The sequence below is a fragment of the Megalobrama amblycephala genome, linkage group LG11, assembly GCF_018812025.1.
Source record: "Megalobrama amblycephala isolate DHTTF-2021 linkage group LG11, ASM1881202v1, whole genome shotgun sequence".
NCBI classification, from domain to species: Eukaryota; Metazoa; Chordata; class Actinopteri; order Cypriniformes; family Xenocyprididae; genus Megalobrama; species Megalobrama amblycephala.
The window spans coordinates 12,100,913-12,118,638 of record NC_063054.1 but is presented as its reverse complement, the minus strand read 5'-3'; the positions used below and the strand labels follow the sequence as shown (position 1 = coordinate 12,118,638).

At 36.2% G+C, this 17,726-nt stretch overlaps 1 protein-coding gene across 1 annotated transcript in view; it reads right to left on the bottom strand.

Annotated features, from left to right (window-relative positions):
- lama4 (laminin, alpha 4) overlaps positions 1 to 17,726 on the bottom strand; it is a 65,462-nt gene that overhangs the window by 17,171 nt on the left and 30,565 nt on the right. Inside the window, 16 exon segments of the mRNA XM_048206159.1 lie at positions 627 to 653; positions 655 to 792; positions 2,746 to 2,885; positions 4,227 to 4,412; positions 8,186 to 8,302; positions 8,381 to 8,474; positions 9,113 to 9,254; positions 9,381 to 9,529; positions 10,038 to 10,154; positions 11,892 to 12,085; positions 12,176 to 12,269; positions 12,271 to 12,341; positions 13,689 to 13,800; positions 14,941 to 15,051; positions 15,150 to 15,301; positions 15,631 to 15,714. Of these exon segments, the coding sequence (XP_048062116.1) occupies positions 627 to 653; positions 655 to 792; positions 2,746 to 2,885; positions 4,227 to 4,412; positions 8,186 to 8,302; positions 8,381 to 8,474; positions 9,113 to 9,254; positions 9,381 to 9,529; positions 10,038 to 10,154; positions 11,892 to 12,085; positions 12,176 to 12,269; positions 12,271 to 12,341; positions 13,689 to 13,800; positions 14,941 to 15,051; positions 15,150 to 15,301; positions 15,631 to 15,714 (1,928 nt within the window).

Sequence of the window (17,726 nt, the reverse complement as noted above, 5' to 3'; positions counted from 1 at the left end):
CGGACAGCATCGTTAAATAAGAGACTGTCGTGAAACATTGTTACATTCTCAACAAGACACAAACACAACCAATGGCAAGGGAAAAGTCATATGAATTATTATTATCATACGTGACTACTGACATGATTTAGAATTGATGTTACAAAATTTGTATTGAAATGCTAGTGATGCTAGTGGCGTCACTGGCTGCAAGTGTTGATATGTACATGGCGTGTCTGTAGTTTTAGCATCTGAATCACTAAAGGGAAACAAAATGTGAAATTAAGGAGAAATTTCCCATTTTGCAATCAGTTTCTGAGTGCTATACAGCAGCAGACTACAACGATCTGGCATACAGCATCAGCATCACATCACTATTAGATACAGCATCACATCACTATTAGAATTCAGACACTTGCATTAAATCATATTTCTTTTATACAACAACAAAAATAAACAAGAAATTAAGTAACTTACATTTTAGACCTTTTCTCTTTTTTTTTACTCTGTCAACAGTAATAGGATCAACAGTTGCATGTTTCCAATAACAACACAGTTATTGTGTTTAATTCCTGAATGAACCAGTGTTAAAATGAATGATATATCGCCTCCCCACTTTTGGGCCCACTTTTCTTGCTAGTGCTCACTTGCTTGTCTCCGAGGTACAGTAGGAAAGCGATCTTCAATTGGGTCTTTGTCTGGGTCCACTCTGATGTAGAAACTGATGGACGTGACCGCCTTTAGCTCTTCTAGGTTGGAGTGGGGATGAACCTCTACGGCAGACTGGCCGTTAAACTTCATGGACACTTGAACCTGCAATTATAGAAAAAAGTCCACTTTTGCACTTTAAGGCAGAATATTGAACTAGCAAAAACATGGTGGTTCTATAAGCTTGATTTGATACAACAGTATCTTTAGTCAAAGGGAACAACAAATTCAACGATACTAGTCCAAATAATGCAGTAAACAGTTAAACCAGTAAACAATGAAGGCGTAATTTGCAGGCTGCTGATTTGCAGCCTGAGAACAGCCCAGCATATCAATTTGTTGCAGTATAATAATAATTAAATGTAATTTCCAATTAAACTTGAATGTCATGCACTTAAAACATTGTAAATGCACATTTGTAATGAATACAGTTAAAACTAAAATCAATCACTTTATATGTGCTTTAGTATGTTAGTCAAAACATCAAAACTTATTTAAAGCATGACAAAAGATTATTAGAACATAATGATTTAAAATGTACTTTAAAGTAAAACATTTAAATTGACATTATTACAAAGGACACTTTTTAAAGGTATGTATAAAAGTACACTACAAACGCACATTCAATAAAAAAATTTTTTAAAGCATGTGGTTTTCCATACAGCTCATAACCAAATACACTAACAACACGCTTAACGTGAGGAAGGATTAGTAATTGTAATGGATCTTTTGACAAACAGATATAAGGAACTTTAACATTTCAAAATAAACATAATTTTAATTTCTCTCGCTCTTATCACCAATGTGCCAGTTACTGTCCCTCTGGGTGTCTATGCTTGTAGACTCCTGCTAAATATATAGACTGAAATAGTGAGTGCTCATACTTTTTTCTGTCAGAAATTATTCAATACGTGTTGAGCCTTGAACCAAATCAGTTATTTCTGAGATGAGGCAAAGATTCAAGAACATGCACTTTACAAGGGACTGAAAAAATACCAGCCTAATCTTAACATAATTATTAATTTTAATTTTACAAGGTGGCAAATTTGTATGAAATTTGCACGATGTGAATCATATGAAAACATACAAATTTTTATGAAAAAGTAAGCATGAAGGTCAGTGGCGGAGTCCAGGATATTTTCATAGGGATGGCCAGGCAGGGGCCAGCAACTAGTTTGGGGTGGCACAGAAATCTTCATTATTTCTACATGGTTGGTTCTGGTTTTCAAACCCCCAATAGCTTGTTCTCCATCATTGCATCCACATGGATGAGGCATGCAGAAACATTATGAAATGCCATGAGATTGTGTTAAAAAATATTGTACTATAAATAAATATTGTACTAAAAATATAGCACTATAAATATAGTTAAGCAGTTCAGGATATTACATAGTTCAGTAAATGCACCCCAAACTCACTCTTTTCCCTTTTCCCATCACAAATCAGATCGGAAAGGCATTTATAATTAATAAAAATGAAGAAAATATTTGAAAAGTTGAAATAAAGTGCCTAACAAGTGTTCAATAATAAAGTATTTATTGGGTTGGCAATAGATTTGCTCCTCTCTGATTGGTTGCTGCCAACTGTCCGTTGCCCTAATTAGCTGCCCTGTGTCTCACCAGGTTGCCCATTGACGGCAACATTGCCCAGCACCATTGCTCAAAAAGCTGCCCCGTGTATCATCACCTTTAATGCCACATACACAAAGCAGTTTCAGGAGTGACAACCGCATTTAAATATGAGAGTGAATCCCCGAAATGATTGTTCCGTTTGTGTATGGAGCATGAGTCACTCCTTAAATTTTCATAGTCATAGGCCTGGTTTCACAGACAGGGCTTAGCCTAAGCCAGGATTAGTTCCTGTTTCTATAGTTATTCTTCACAAAGAATTTTGTGTAGTTCTTTACAGAGAATCCAATATCAACTTTTGGTAGGTCTATGTTGAAAGGCTTATCATTTTAAAAAAAAAATCTTAATGGAGATTCTGAACGTGACTAAATGTATTGTGCTCTACAAGTGGGTCAGTCAAAATTATGTTTATTTTTATTGCCTGGTGTACCTTCTTCGCGACACTACGGGCCTGTGCGATGAGTTCTCTGATTTTCATGATGTTTGTGGAGACATTATTCACAGGTTTTTTCTCTTCAACCACACGCAGTTTATTGAGTAGCTCTGGCACAATCTCTGACAAGTCCTCAACTAAACACATACAAACACACACAGAGAGAGAGAGAGAGAGAGAGAGAGAGAGAAATAGAGTAAGAATACATTAGCAACAATATTCATGATCCTGCACAAATTCACTAAAAAAAAAAGCCAACATGCACAATATCTCTCTTCCAAAGAACTGCTGTGTTGTCCACTGCTGTGTAGACATTGCTATGTAGACAGGCATAACCCGAGTGACTAATTTGGAATGCTATATCCACCTTATTTTTCAATGCAGTAAGCTACTTCCTGTGAATGTGCAAGAATTCCAATTTCATTAGCCACTTTATATAAATAACTAGAAGAATAACAAAGTGACGTAAATGGTAAAACTATTTGCAATACAAACCAGTGTATTTATTTCTTATTTCTTCTATTTGTTTTTATAATTATTATTTTAAATCAACATTAACTTCCCCTCCCTTGCAATGACATCCCTCTCCTCCAGCACCCTGTTACTCACATGAGATGGCAGCTATTAGCAAATGACAACGATTCAACAATCCAATTAATTACTGATGGACAAAATCAAGTCCCTCCCTAAATTTTACATTTTCCATTTCATGCCAATTTTAAAAATAAGGTAGATAAATAAGTTTGTGTGTAATTGCATGTTTTTGACCAATGTTTTCCACATTTGGTGTAATTTCTAACAAGAAATTGGTATTAGTAATTAAATATTCGCTTATCACCAAAACTCGCTTTATTTTGCTGTAGATCACTAAACCGTTACGCTGCCTCAGAAGTCTGTCCAAAATCAGTTTAAGCAGGTACCTTCATGCTCAAACACTGCCTGCAAAGTTAATGCCTGATAGGGCAGCGAGGCAAAAAGTCAGCTGCCTAAGTTTTGGACACAGCCAAGGTTTTTTTTTACTTTTTGCATTTTTGCTTTTATGAGAAAATATGTTTTTAAGTTATGGGGTTATGTGATATGTGATGGGGTTAAAAGATAACTAACTGTTGCTGGCTGTAGAAGAAGAGACTAGCTATTATTGGGTGTTTTTGCATCATTCTATGACAATTCATACTTAGGTATGACATGCATTCAGCATGAATCTAGCAATGGACATGCTTTCGTTTTATAAAATTCTCACACAGTCTATGCTCACACACTGTTATTAAATAATGCAACATTGGACTTAACCAACAAAGCTGCACGTCATTTGCATAAAGCAAACATCAATCTGCAACTATAAATTTTCTAGGTGACTAAATATATTAAAAATGAGTAATCCAAGCCCTGATACACTGTAGATGCATGTATAGTTTCTATAGATAGAACATTTAAATGCTACTTTTCTCTGTTGATAGAAGTGGGCAGGGCTACCATACCAGCCTCGCCGGCAGACAGAACAGTGCGGTCAAATGCTTCGGCAGAATATGCCTCATTTTTCATGTTGCCATCCCACTCCTCCACTCTCTTTAAGATAGGTGTCACTATCTGTAACACTTCAGCAGAGCGGTTCAGAGTGCCCTCAGCCACTTCCTGAGTGAACTGCAGACGTTTCGGAGTCCGATCTGACATAGAAACACACAAAAAAGAAACTCATTCGCAAACATGTATTATAACAGGAACATTCAAACATGCACATACACATCTACTGTAAATGCAATACTAGTATAGAAATACAACCCTGGTCAAATGGCATATGGAACTCTGACAAGAGCAGTTTCTGTACTATAGGGCCTAAAGCTTGACTAGAACTCATTGTGAACTTTATGGTCTAATTGAGAATCATGGTTTCCAGTTTAAACCTAGTTGTTTTGTTTGGTTAAAAGCAAATAACTCTCCCCATAGAAAAAAATAAAATAAAAAATGACACTAGAGTGTTGATGTGTAGAACAGACACTGGCTAGCTTTACTAACAGCATAAATTATTGATATTGATATTATTTGTTAATTAATTAATAAGACTTTAATATTTACTGTGATGTCTTTTTAAAATATACATTATCTCTTAATTAATTATTTTAATTATTAAGTCTTTTGAAGTTGTCTTTATTTATAATAAGTAAACTAAATTAAACATTGACTAACAAATGTTTTTAGTTTTACCTACATCATGGTCAGAATTATTGGTAATAATAATAATAATAACGCTTGGTAATAATAATAATAATAATAATAATAATATTTATTTATATAGCGCCTTTCCGGTGCTCAATGCATTACATTACAGTTGCACTTGGAAAGAATAACACTAAAGCAATAAACAGAAATGACAATCAATAGCAAAGTGGAAAATTAGAATAAGAACACAATGAAAAACAGGACATAAAATGCAAAAGAAAACATACAAAAAACAACACTGATTTAGGAAATTACTTACAGCTGATAACATTCAGAGAACAGATGGGTTTTGAGTAGTGATTTAAATTCAGAGATATTATTAACACAGCAGAGTTATTGAGGGAGATAATTCCATAATTTTGGTGCAGCAACGCTAAATGATCTACCCCCCATTGAAGTGAGGCGATACCGAGGGATACTGAGAAGGCTGGAATCGGAGGAACATAATGTGCGAGGGTGAGTGTAAGGAAGAAGCAATTCACATAGATACTGGGAAGCCAGGTTGTGCAAAGATCTAAAAGTAAGTAGGAGAATTTTGTATTTAATACGATCTACAATCGGAAGCCAATGGAGTTTGAACAAAATTGGGATGATGTGGGCAGAATGCTTAGTGTGGATAAGTATTCTGGCAGCAGAGTTTTGAATACACTGTAGATTTGAGATGGATCTGACTGGTAAACCAATGAAAAGGGCGCAGTAATCAAGGCGGAATGAGACAAAAGCATGGATAATGGTTTCGGCATCTTTGATACTAATGAGGTAAGCCATTCTTTTATTTTAAGTACACAAGCAGAAATTCTAGTGATTTGAGTGGGTAGAGCTGGTCTATAGATAGAGTATATTTGAATGTCATCAGCATATAAATGGTAATTAAATCCATGTTGTAACAAGATTTGATGCAGTGGTAATATGTAAATAATGAATAGTAGTGGGCCGAGAACAGATCCCTGGGGGACACCTTGATTTAAATAGGCTGTAGGGGATCAAAAGTCCAGCACCAAAATGTAGAACTGTCAGAGAGATGAGAAGAAAACCAAGAAAGTGCAGCACCAGGAATACCCACATATGAAAGGTGAGATATAAGTAGATCATGGGAAACAGTATCAAAGGCGGAGGTAAGGTCAAGTAGCAAAAGTATAGAGAGAGAGCTAGAGTCAGCAGAGACTCAAACACACAAATATGATCAAAGATGGCTGTGAAAATAAATCTGCATTGTTTATCCTTTTAATCTTTCATTTAAAAAAATGCAAAAATCTAACCTTTCATTAAGTAAAACAATTGAAAGTGGGGGGAAAATCACATTATGAAATAAATATTTTCTCCAAAACATGTTGGCCACAATTGCACCCCTAGAAATTCTTATAAGTAAAATACTGTATCTCTGAAGTATATTCCGATTAATATTTACAGTTTTTAGCACACCAGAGTGACTAGGAGCATGAAATTGTCCAGCTCCTAGTTTCACAGGAGTATAAATATGAGGAAACACAAAGGTCAAATTCCCTTAATCTTCCATCACAATAAGTAAAACCAAAGAACATAGTTCTGATGTGCAGCAAAGATTGTTGAGCTTCACAAAATAGAAAGTGGCTGGAAGGAAGGAAGGAAGGAAGGAAGGAAGGAAGGAAGGAAGGAAGGAAGGAAGGAAAGAAGGAATGAAGGAAGAAAGAAAGAAAGAAAGAAAGAAAGAAAGAAAGAAAGAAAGAAAGAAAGAAAGAAAGAAAGAAATGTTGCCATTAATTGTGGCAAACGAGAGAAAAACACTTATGAGATTTCCCCGTCCATTTTGAATTCTTTTACTTCAATGAAAGATTAGAATTTTGTGAATTTTTCAACAATGCAGATTTATTTTCACAGGCAGAAGAAGTGAATCTCCTACATCGTTCCGTGTGTGTATGGAAAACGACTTACGATTTCACTCGCAAAATTGAGATGATTGACACTGTGGTAACCATAGACTTATGTTCTACAATTTTATCTAAACTACCATTTACAGAATTGTTGCCATGTCCACTTATCATAAGCGTTTTTGGGCTTGTTGTTTGATTTGGGATCATAAAGCGATCAAGATTATGGGAATATTAAAGTGGGCAGGTGTGGGTCGCGAACATGTTGAAATCATTTCAGTTTCTCATTCTTGTTCGTTGTTTTTCTAGAAAGATTTGGCAACACAAGTGAGTCAAGGCTCATGTGACAAAAAATTTATATAAAAAATGTAATTAATCTTAAGTGAAAAGATTATGTTTGTGCTACTTCTTTGATTCATGTGGAACAAGTCACACTTTTATCAATAATCTTTGTTTACTTTGTACTTTAAATTTAATTTTTTGTCTTTGGGAAAAGGTATACATTTGATTAATATTAAATCAAAATTTAAATCATATAAATATTAAATCATGAAAATAATTTGAGAAATTCTAATTCATTTCGCTGTAACAAAATTAAGTAGGTCCAAACTATAATTGTGGGTCAAAATTTGGATTTTAATAAGCTGTTTATAATTCCAGGTTTGAAAGTTTTATGAACGTGTCCAGAAGTATAAATATAGATGACTGTAGCTCTGATAACATTTGTGGATATCAGGTTTTATTGATAACAACCATCACTGTGCGGAACAGACATCTGTGATCATTCTGGCATGCCTAAACTGGAAACACTGTCATTTCAAGGAACATAAACCTTTCCAGATTAGATTTGCTTAGCAAGTTCTCTAGAAGGCTGTAAGAGTTGCTGTTATACCAAGGTGCCAACCTTTTGACTCTGACTTATTTATTTCTAAGAAGAGAAGCAATATCAACTGTAAATAAGATAATTGTGGCAAGGGGGGTGTGGTTCAGTGAAGTTTGCAACGGGAGAGAGCGTCGGGAGACGCATGGTGAGTGAGTGGGTTAAATGCAAATCACGAGCACCTGTTTCTCATTCCAGTAATTGGCGCGGAGACAGGATAAAACGCCAGGAGAAGCAGGAGTGTGTGAGAGAGAGAGGGACTACTGACTGAGACGCACGTTGGACTGATCGGGAGATCGTACTGGAGTGAAGACCTTCTTCGGATGTGGATTATTTGTTGTGCGTTACACAGACTTTTTGTTGGAATCTTATTTTATGTAATAAAAGCTCAGTCAGTAGTTCAAAGCCGACCCTGTCCTCTTCCTTCCCCACGAACTGAAACTGAAATTTACTACAATAATAAACAGAAAATTATAAATTAAAGAATTCTTGCCTTTGTGAATTGCACTGATGTCACTGATTATCTTAGCTATTTTTTTAGAGGAGCTATCCATCATCTCATTAGTCTCTTCGATGTATTTCTTATTGTCAAGGACTGTGGATTCAATGTCTGCAAAACAAAATAAAGTGGACTTAGTTTTTTTCCACAAAGTCAGAAAAGTGTGAAAAAGCACTCAATCTGCTTTACCTGCCTGCTGAAAGACCAGGTCTGAGGCCTCTGTGTGCACACTGTCACTCTGAGAGCGCATGAGATTCAGTTGAGAGTTTAATCCGTCAACAGCCTGAGAGAAACATCAGGGACATGTGAAGCAACCACATACACAGAGATGCATTAACATTCAAAGGTGTAGAATCAATACAACATTTTTGATGTTTTTGAAAGAAATTGATTCTTCTTTCCACCAAATATTCCATTTGAATGATAAACATACATAAAACAAGGCTACCATTATAATTTGTAGACATTTGATAATGCTTTGAAGTACCTTGGAGTAGCATGCAAATATCATGATAAATTATATATATATATATATATATATATATATATATATATATATATATATATATATATATATACCATTGTTTTACTTTTACCATTGATCTGTATATCATCACTGAATTAGAAATAAGAATCAAAGTATTGATATGCATCCTATTGTCTTCAATAGAGCTGCATATAGTTGATTCAAACTTATTTCGTAATAAATTAACTTTATAAGTTATTGAACTGAACTGAATCACTTAACTGAACTGAGCTGAATAATGACACTATTGTCTTGCTACAGCTGCTTTACGGCAGAATTTGAATTTGAATTTAGCATCATTACTTCTGTTACCTTATTGTTTATTATTGTGAAGCTGCTTTGAAACAATTTCTGTTGTATATAGCGCTATCAAAAATAAAGGTGACTTGACTTACGTCATGAGTACTACTGGAGATGTTGAGAGTGGTCAGGCCAGTGATGTTAGCGTCATCTATGTTTTTGACTATATTGTCATACACATTTAAGGCGTTCAGGGCTTTCTGCACATGTCCATTTGTATCACTTCCTTTCAGATTACTAAAGCAGAGATAAGAGCAGCGATTGTCATGTGAGAGCTAGAAAAAATTAAGCTCCTATGAGCTCCTATGAGCATGTCATTTCAAACATCACAGAGAAATAACATTGGTCATTTCTGAAACTTACAACTGAAGTTCTTCAGCATGTCTTCGCAGATCGTCAGCATGATCCTCGGCTCTCAGAACTAGTTCTCTGTCTGACTGAGACATTTTCTCTGTTTTTCTCTCCAGTGACACATGAGCTCCATCGATTTCTGCATGCTGCTCTCTCACATTCTATACAAAAGAGATTCAATAACATAATAAATATACAAGTTCATTGAGGTTTAAAGGGGCCATTGGCAATGAACTGTTATGTTTATTTTATGTTCCTAAACCTCTATATTTCAATTTGATTATCTTATTTTTTGGTTTGGTTTGGTTTGAGCTTTTAACCTCGTGCGCAGATCTTAAAACACAGAAATCCATCTTAAAGCATTTGTACATTTTATAAAAGCATAGAAAATATTTTGAAATAGTTTATGATAATTATCAAGGAAGTAGTCAAGTGCAAAAAAGCAAACCAGAAAAAAACAACAAAAAAACAAATCAAGATAAATATCACTAGTGAATTTAGTCATTTTGTCCCATTTAATGGAAAACGGTCAATAGACTTTATTTAAGTATAAGTAAAAAATATAAGTGTAAAGATGAAAATCATATGGCCTCATGGATAATATCTCATTTGCAAGACTACAGTACACTTCAGAATATGCAGAAATTAAATTAATAAAAGAAGATTTACCATGATCATATCTTCCACCTCAAGGACAGTCAGGTTTGCCTCAGAGACAATTACACCAGCCGTAACAATAGTTTGATTGACACTGTCATAGATGTCTTTTAGACGCTGCTGCTGTGCCTGAGTTAAAGTGAATGAAATATTTCTGACATCAAATCACAACATAAACAAAAATCTTTTACAATTTCAGACAATTCACTTAAGTTTTATTTATTTGTTATGAAATGTGCTTTAACTGTACATTAGTTTAGCATTGTTCAGAAATTCAGGACATTATGCTCATTAGACAACATGTTTGGTATTGGTAAAATTCCTATCAAGAAAAGGCAGTTCACTCTGTGGTTGTATTTGAAACGCTTCTCAGCAGCTGTTTAAGCACTCAAGACTCATGCTAGTTTGTATATGGAAACACATATTCAGACCAATCCTGCTGACATCAATGGTGCAATTAATTTACCTCTGAAAAATGACTGACAGCCCAAGTAGCCAATAAAATCGCTGTGATGATAAGGCTTCTCAACATCATGGCAAAAAGTTGTTGTTATAGTACATATAATTCCAATATTAGATATCCAGAGAGGCTAGTGAATAGAATTTAATTTGTTCGTTCCACTAATATTCTCAAAAAAATGCAAGCATTGGATCAGACTTTGCAATAAACTGCAAAAATTTGCAAATTTTGAATGATCGTCCAAAAGCCAAAACATTTGTGTTTTCAGGTGTATCTTGTTAGTTCTATATTAGCCCTGTGTATATAAGCCATAGTGTTTTCTGTGTTCATTGTCGGGTGTTGTCTTCACACGGCTGGATGTTCTGTTGCTGATGCTTGTTAAGTATGAGCAGGTAAATGATGTGATCTGAGCCTGCCTCGTGAAAATATCAAAAAGGTTTGAATTTTCAAATTTGATATTAGCGCCATGTGATCTTGTAGTGTGTGCAATGCAATGATAAGGTGGAACTCTTCAGCCAATCACAGTGCAGATGTTATAAACAGAAAAATCTTGTAATCACTGTTGGTCGTGACTGCCTCTTGGCCAAATCTCTTGTAGTTTGTGCATCTCATCAGCGTTGTGTTGTGTTGTGTGTATTCTGCTATGACAAGATGACGACAGATGACAAGGAAACTTGTTGTGTAGTGTGAGCACTACAGCAATTCAAGAAGTCTTACAGTCCTGTAGCATGAGCCGCTTACACTTGCCCATCAGATGCTCCTCCTTAAGCTGCGTCGTCTGCTCCCAAGCTCTTTGCCATGGCTGGGGAGGCAAAGATGACGTTGACGTCCTTTTATGACGTTGTCTTATTGAAACTTGGGTTGATTTCCCCTTGTAATTTTATTTATACCATTTTATATTTAGTGTTTCAACATCATAACCTAATACAAAGACTTGTGCTTTCTGTTTTTTTTATGATAAACTACATCTGAAGTAATTTACTCCAAAAACAACAGGTACATTCTGTCGTAAGGTCAATTGCCCGACTCGACCCACACCAAACGACTGCACTTTCATCACCCTACCATGACCCTGGTTTTCGCTCCCTGCTCAAACCGCCGTGGCAGGACCCTTCCTTGACACATTCTTTTCCCTCATCCTATCAACCATGTGTACTCTGTATGCTCACCACAGTTGAAGAGACAAAACAATTAACACTGGAGATTGCAACAACAACTGATGCCATTGTTGACGAGCACTTGTGCGAGGAGGTTTAAAGACACTTGCAACATTAGTGGCACAATGATTTATTGTTCCTAAATCGTGGAGATAAATAGTGCTGAACTCAAGCATTTGCGACAAAACTTATGTCTACTTTAAGCTTAATGACTTATATTCTCATAACAAACAGGAAATGAGTAGGTACCTCTCTCCTCTGTAGTTTGAGCTGGTTGGTCTTGTATTTGTCTAGTGTCTGCTGCAGTGTATCTTCAGCTTTGTTGAGGAGATCCTGAGCTTGAAAGAGTCTGAAAGTGAATCGACCCAGCACTTCCCGCATAGGCAACAGGCGCCCCTGCGTAGTCATGAGAGTTTTCTCAAAATGGCGCACACGCCGGAGCACTACAATCAAACATATGAAGGTAGAGGTTGAATGAGAGCACACACACAAACAAACAGAATTCAGTTAGAAACAAACACAAACAATCTCACATTCATGGGCCTCGGAGGACTCATCAGTAGCAAGTGGTTCTTTGGGTGAGAGGTCCAGATTTCTCATCCAGCCTAAGATCCGTTCGGCTTCAGCTTAATTTTTGCAACTTTACCTGAGGATCTAACTCCTGATGGACACCATATAATTCCCAATCCCTGATCATATCTGAAATACACACATACAAATGCATTATGTTCATTGTCTGTAATCAAGGCAAGATAATAGAGTAGACTTAGAACATAACTGAGCTCAGAATAAGATGCCTCTTAAATTTTATATTTGTTAAAGGAGCAGTCAGTAATTTTTCATCATTCCTGCCTGCTACCTATCACTTCATTGATCAGGATTGTTTGGGATTGTGCTGTTATTTTGGTGCCATCAGCCAATCTGTGTTGTCAAGATATCAGGCTTTCAGGCAGCTCCTGAGTGATCAGCCACATTTGTTGCAACTTAGAAATGAACAGACTCACATTAAATTGGTCACAATATTTTTTTTTTTTTTTTTTTTTTTTTGCCCTAAAACACTATAATTTCAGTAATTCTGCCCAAGTGCATTCTTTTTTCCCCACAGCACTTTAATCTTGAAATATTATCTTGAAAAAGTATTATTATGTTTAACAAATTCCAACTTTACTTTGAAGTCATGTAAGCGACAATGTTAAGAAATACGGCTTTAATTTTAGTTAGTAGCATCTCTGATTTCAGGCAGAATTACTATAATGTGATGGCTTTCACACAACTCTAAGTAATTGAATCAGAGCTGCTAAAAAGTCAACACATAATGATTTAAATAAAGCACAGCTTAACAATGCTTTCCTTAGTCTGTTGTGTTTTAGCCCAGTTAATTTAAAGGGACAGGTTCAACAAAATGAACATTTTGTCATCATTTACTCACCCTCAAGTTGTTCCAAAACACAAAAAAAAAAAAAAAAAAAAAAAATATCCATACTATGGAAGTCAATGGGGCCCGTCAACTGTTTATTTACCCATATTTTCAAAATATCTTATTTTGTGTTCAGCAGAAGAAAGAAATTCATATAGGTTTGGAACAACTTCAGGTGATGATGACAGAATTTTCATTTTTGGGTGAACTTTCTCTTTAATTAATTAATTTATTTACTGCTTACTGCTTAATTTATTAATTTATTTGTAAGCAATTCACAAAGAACTGTTTGCACCCTCTTGTGCATTTCAGTGGAAGAATGTAATTACATTTTTTTTCTTTCTATTGTTTTTTTTTTACAGCTATACTGTATGTTGTTACAGCTATACTGTAAAAGTACATTATTCAAACATTTTATGTCATTAATTTTGGTCATGTTTGGACATGTAAAGTCCTATCTCATACAGGAAAGTTGGCAACATTCAGGGAGGAATCTGTTCCAGTCAAGCAAGTACCACTGAGACTCTTGAGAAGGTTAACAAACAGCTTTATCCAGGTATTATAGAACTGCTTGATATTGGCCAGCACAACATAAATAAAAATATAGATTGCACAATGTCTCATGTTACCTTCTATGAGAACATTGAGTGATGAGAGATTAGCATTAAGTGTATTTCCTAACATGGAGCTGTCAAGTGTCTCTTGATCCACCCGCTCTCCCAATGACTGCACTTCTTCCTCCTGACAAAATAAAACAAACACCACCTCAGTTTCACCAGGAAGAACATGAGAAAGCACCTGTTTACCCAAATGAAAACAATGAAGGAAAGAGGGGGAGATGAATAGAATGAACAAAAAGGATGTAAACTTGTCAGAATTTAAGCAAATAAAGAAATCTATTCAGAATTTTTTTGTTGTCTTTCCTTGTGTTTTAAATGGCATTGCCAATAGAAACAAATAATTTCCTACTTGAACAGCTCAGCTTGTCATCTTGCAATTACAGTAATTACAGCATGATGTGAACATAACTAAAAGAATGTAAAAATGTGGAGCAAGACAAAGATTGAGCAAGGTTGCTGAAATGCATTCGAAAAAAAACAGAAATATTATATTCATAAGAAATTTGGTCACAAGATGACAGATTGAATATAAAGATGCAGGTAAAGGTGAATGATGTCAATTAGGCAACTTTACCCAACTGGGCCGTACTGGTACATTGATAAAAATCATGCTGTTCTGTACTGATTGGCATGATTATGGATTGATTTTCTATTGTGGTGCTGCAAAATCAGGATTAGATTGACATGTGATCAATCCTGAGTTGTCATGTCACTAAATCCATTCTTTTATCAACACAGTCCTAAATACTGATAGCCAAAACTTGTTATGATTCGTGTTATGATGGACATGCCACCTGTAAAATTACTTACCATTCTCAGCAACCATTCAGTTCAATGGTGGACAAACACTAAATTTTCTGGAAGTTGAAATACTGTCTCCTATTTTCAGCTTCATATGCAGAGAATAAGTAAGTGTAAAGTTTAGTTTGTGACTTTGTGATACTATCAAAACTGTGGCAGTATAAAAACCACAATTGCTCTGTTTATTCGAACATCCCAACTAGAGACCTGTACCAAAAAAAATTTGTTTTGGTTTAGGTTAGCCAAACCTGGATTTTCGGTACCACAAACGTGGAAAGGATTTTACCAATATCCATCTCCAGAGTATCACCACTGCATGGCTAACCTGTATGTACTGCCTGTCCTTGTGCCTTTGTCTTGTATGTGGACTTTTAGTTTATAGTTTTGCTCACATGACACACTTCACCTTTAAGCAAGATTTAAATACATGAAATCAGTAAGGACAGGGAATGAGTGACACCTCTCCTGCGAGCAGTTCCATGTCAGTAAGCAGTTTTTGTGTTTCTTCCTCCAGGTGCCCCGTATCTGCTCTCATCACTGCATACTTATTTCTCCAGCCTAAAAACTGAGCCTGTTATAACACAGTGACAGCAACATACACTCGTTTTAAACAACCACATCCTCTGGGCATATGTTTCTCTAAGCAATGTGCAGTTTGAGTGTTGTTACCTGTAGTCTGTGTGCAGTGTAGTTGTAGTACTTTAATCTGTCATTGGCAGCAGCTCCTGTAGAAATGTTCAGCACGCTATTCCTCACTTGGTCCAGAGTTTTGTTGGACTGACGAATATCTCCGATCAGATTCCAAATACATGCATCACAATCTGGGAGGTGGTAAGGGTTATAATTCATATTGGGTTCATATTGGGTTCATTAGGTCATATTTTTTTATATTTATAAGATTTATTTTCTGAACAATTGTCAGTTTTTAATTTTATCTAGCTTTTTACTTGTTTTAAAGAAAATCTGAATTTGTGTAAGTTTTGGGGCCCCACACTGGGCTCACTGGCCAAGTCAAAAGAGGCCATTCCTAAGTCTATGATGTTTTGGTCACTCTGGAAAATAATCATGTTTTTTCAAATACTATATATATATATATATATATATATACAGTATTTGCTTTCTCTTATGTCTCTCATGTCATCGAACTCACTGATGTTACACTCGCTGATTTGCGAGGCCTCGGGAAGACACTCTCCTGTGTGCATGTCACAATTCTCCTCTGGACAATCACATTCTGAGGAAGACAAACACATACACAGTACACATTTAGTCTATTATACATTAAAACACAAAAGAGCACACATCCTAAGAAACTACATAACCCTGATCACAAACAAAAGGCCTTTTCTTACTTAAAACAGTGTGATGAAATGGATAGCGACAGATCTTCCATATTATGAAGTAAGGTTTCTTATCCCTGGGTAAAAAGTGGTGCTAACCCCATTCTAAATTACAAGTGTAAAATGTTCCATTACTCAAGGTTAAAGGTGTGGTAAGTAGAATTTGAAAAACACTATTTGGAAGTTAGTCAGGACCAGAGCCGTTAAAAATGTTTTTCAACGACTCTAGTCGGGCAGACAGCAACAATAAACGTGTAACCGATCAGCATTAGGGGGCGTAGCTATTTGAAAGAAAAAAACTGCAGAAAGAGAGATGATGAGACAATACAAAAGATCTCAAAACAACATCAATGGAATGAAGGGTTATTACTGGACAAGGTCTTTAGGACTCGCGTTAATATTAGAAAAGCTTTCCAGCACTGGAGAGAGCTAAGCGGGAAGGCCTGAAAACAGATGTGGAGGCTGCTTTCATTCTGCTTCACATGTGAGTAATGCTGGGTTTTGATTGTCTGGAGCTGCTGTGCTGTTGGCACTAACAACAAACTCTTGTTTGTATTTAACCTCTTGTGTACTGTACGTAAATTTTTTTGTGTGTGCTTCCTTCTCGTTCGTTCATCATCTGCGCTTTATTTTTCGTGAAGCATTTTGTTGCGCATTAGCTGTAATAAACATACATCCACTCTCATTGCGTGTGTAACAGTGGCCAGATAGTGAGAGGTGTGCAGGTAACCACTGCACACTGACGACCGCTAGAGAATGCGGTGTTTAGCGTCCATTGTTAGTGCACTCGTCCACGCATGCCAGCAGCGACCGGGCCGGGGATTTGAGACCGAATCGGAGCAGGGTGGTTAGGATTGGAGAGTGAGTTTTGGAGGCAGAGCAATGAAGACAGGGTCGGGTTTGTTTGGATCGATTTCAAATATCAACAGTATCCTACAGCGTTTTTCAAAATCTACTTACCGCACCTTTCACGAAGTTCGTTTCCTCATAAAATCTTTAAGCTAATAAGGTTAAGTGTATTTGGCTTGCTGTCCGTTGTGGAGGGGCTTGAGGAAGCAGCTTCAACTCGAGCTTGGATATACCCCCCAGGGACTACTAGTGCCTGGAAGAGGAGTATGATAGATGAGATGCCTAATTTATGTGGTGGAGTTGGGTAGGTGGAGGGATATCAAAACAACTGATGCCAGAGCAGGGTGAGTAGCTGCTTATATGCTCTGGATGTAATTGAAAGATTAGGGTTCCCTCCTCTTGAGATTATGTTTGAGTTTCACTAATTGAAAGATTAGATGGGTTCACTCCTCCCGAAATTACGTTGTGAACTTCACTTAAAGTTAAGGATACATACTGCACTACACATCCTAAAGTATACTATACAACTGGGTCAGCATGTTACAAATTGATTTACACTCTTAATTCAAAGAAAGAGACACAAACTAAAACATTATGGCTTGGTTTCACAGAGAGTGCTTAGATTAAGTCAGGATTAGACCTTAGTTCAAATGTGCCTTAAAAAACATTACTGGTGTGCATTTTGAGACAAAACAATGGCACTGAACATATTTAAAGATATGTCAGTGCAAGTTGTTTTTGGTTAAAACAGCTCAAACATGCATTTTAATCTGCGACTAGGCTTATGCCTTGTCTGTGAAACCGGGGGTATATAAATTTTTGTAGACAAACCAGTGTTCACTAATATATTCTAAGCAGCTGGGGTCAAACTGGAAAATTTTCCCAAAAGACAATTATTACTGAAAAGTCATTCAGAGACTGTATTTACTAGAAATACACTTCAGCAAAGATGCTCTAATTTCTCTCTCACACTTTGACACATTGTTTCAACACACCGAACACAAACTCAAAAATTCCATGGCCACAACTGGGGCTGGTATGTTAAGACGGAGGTGAT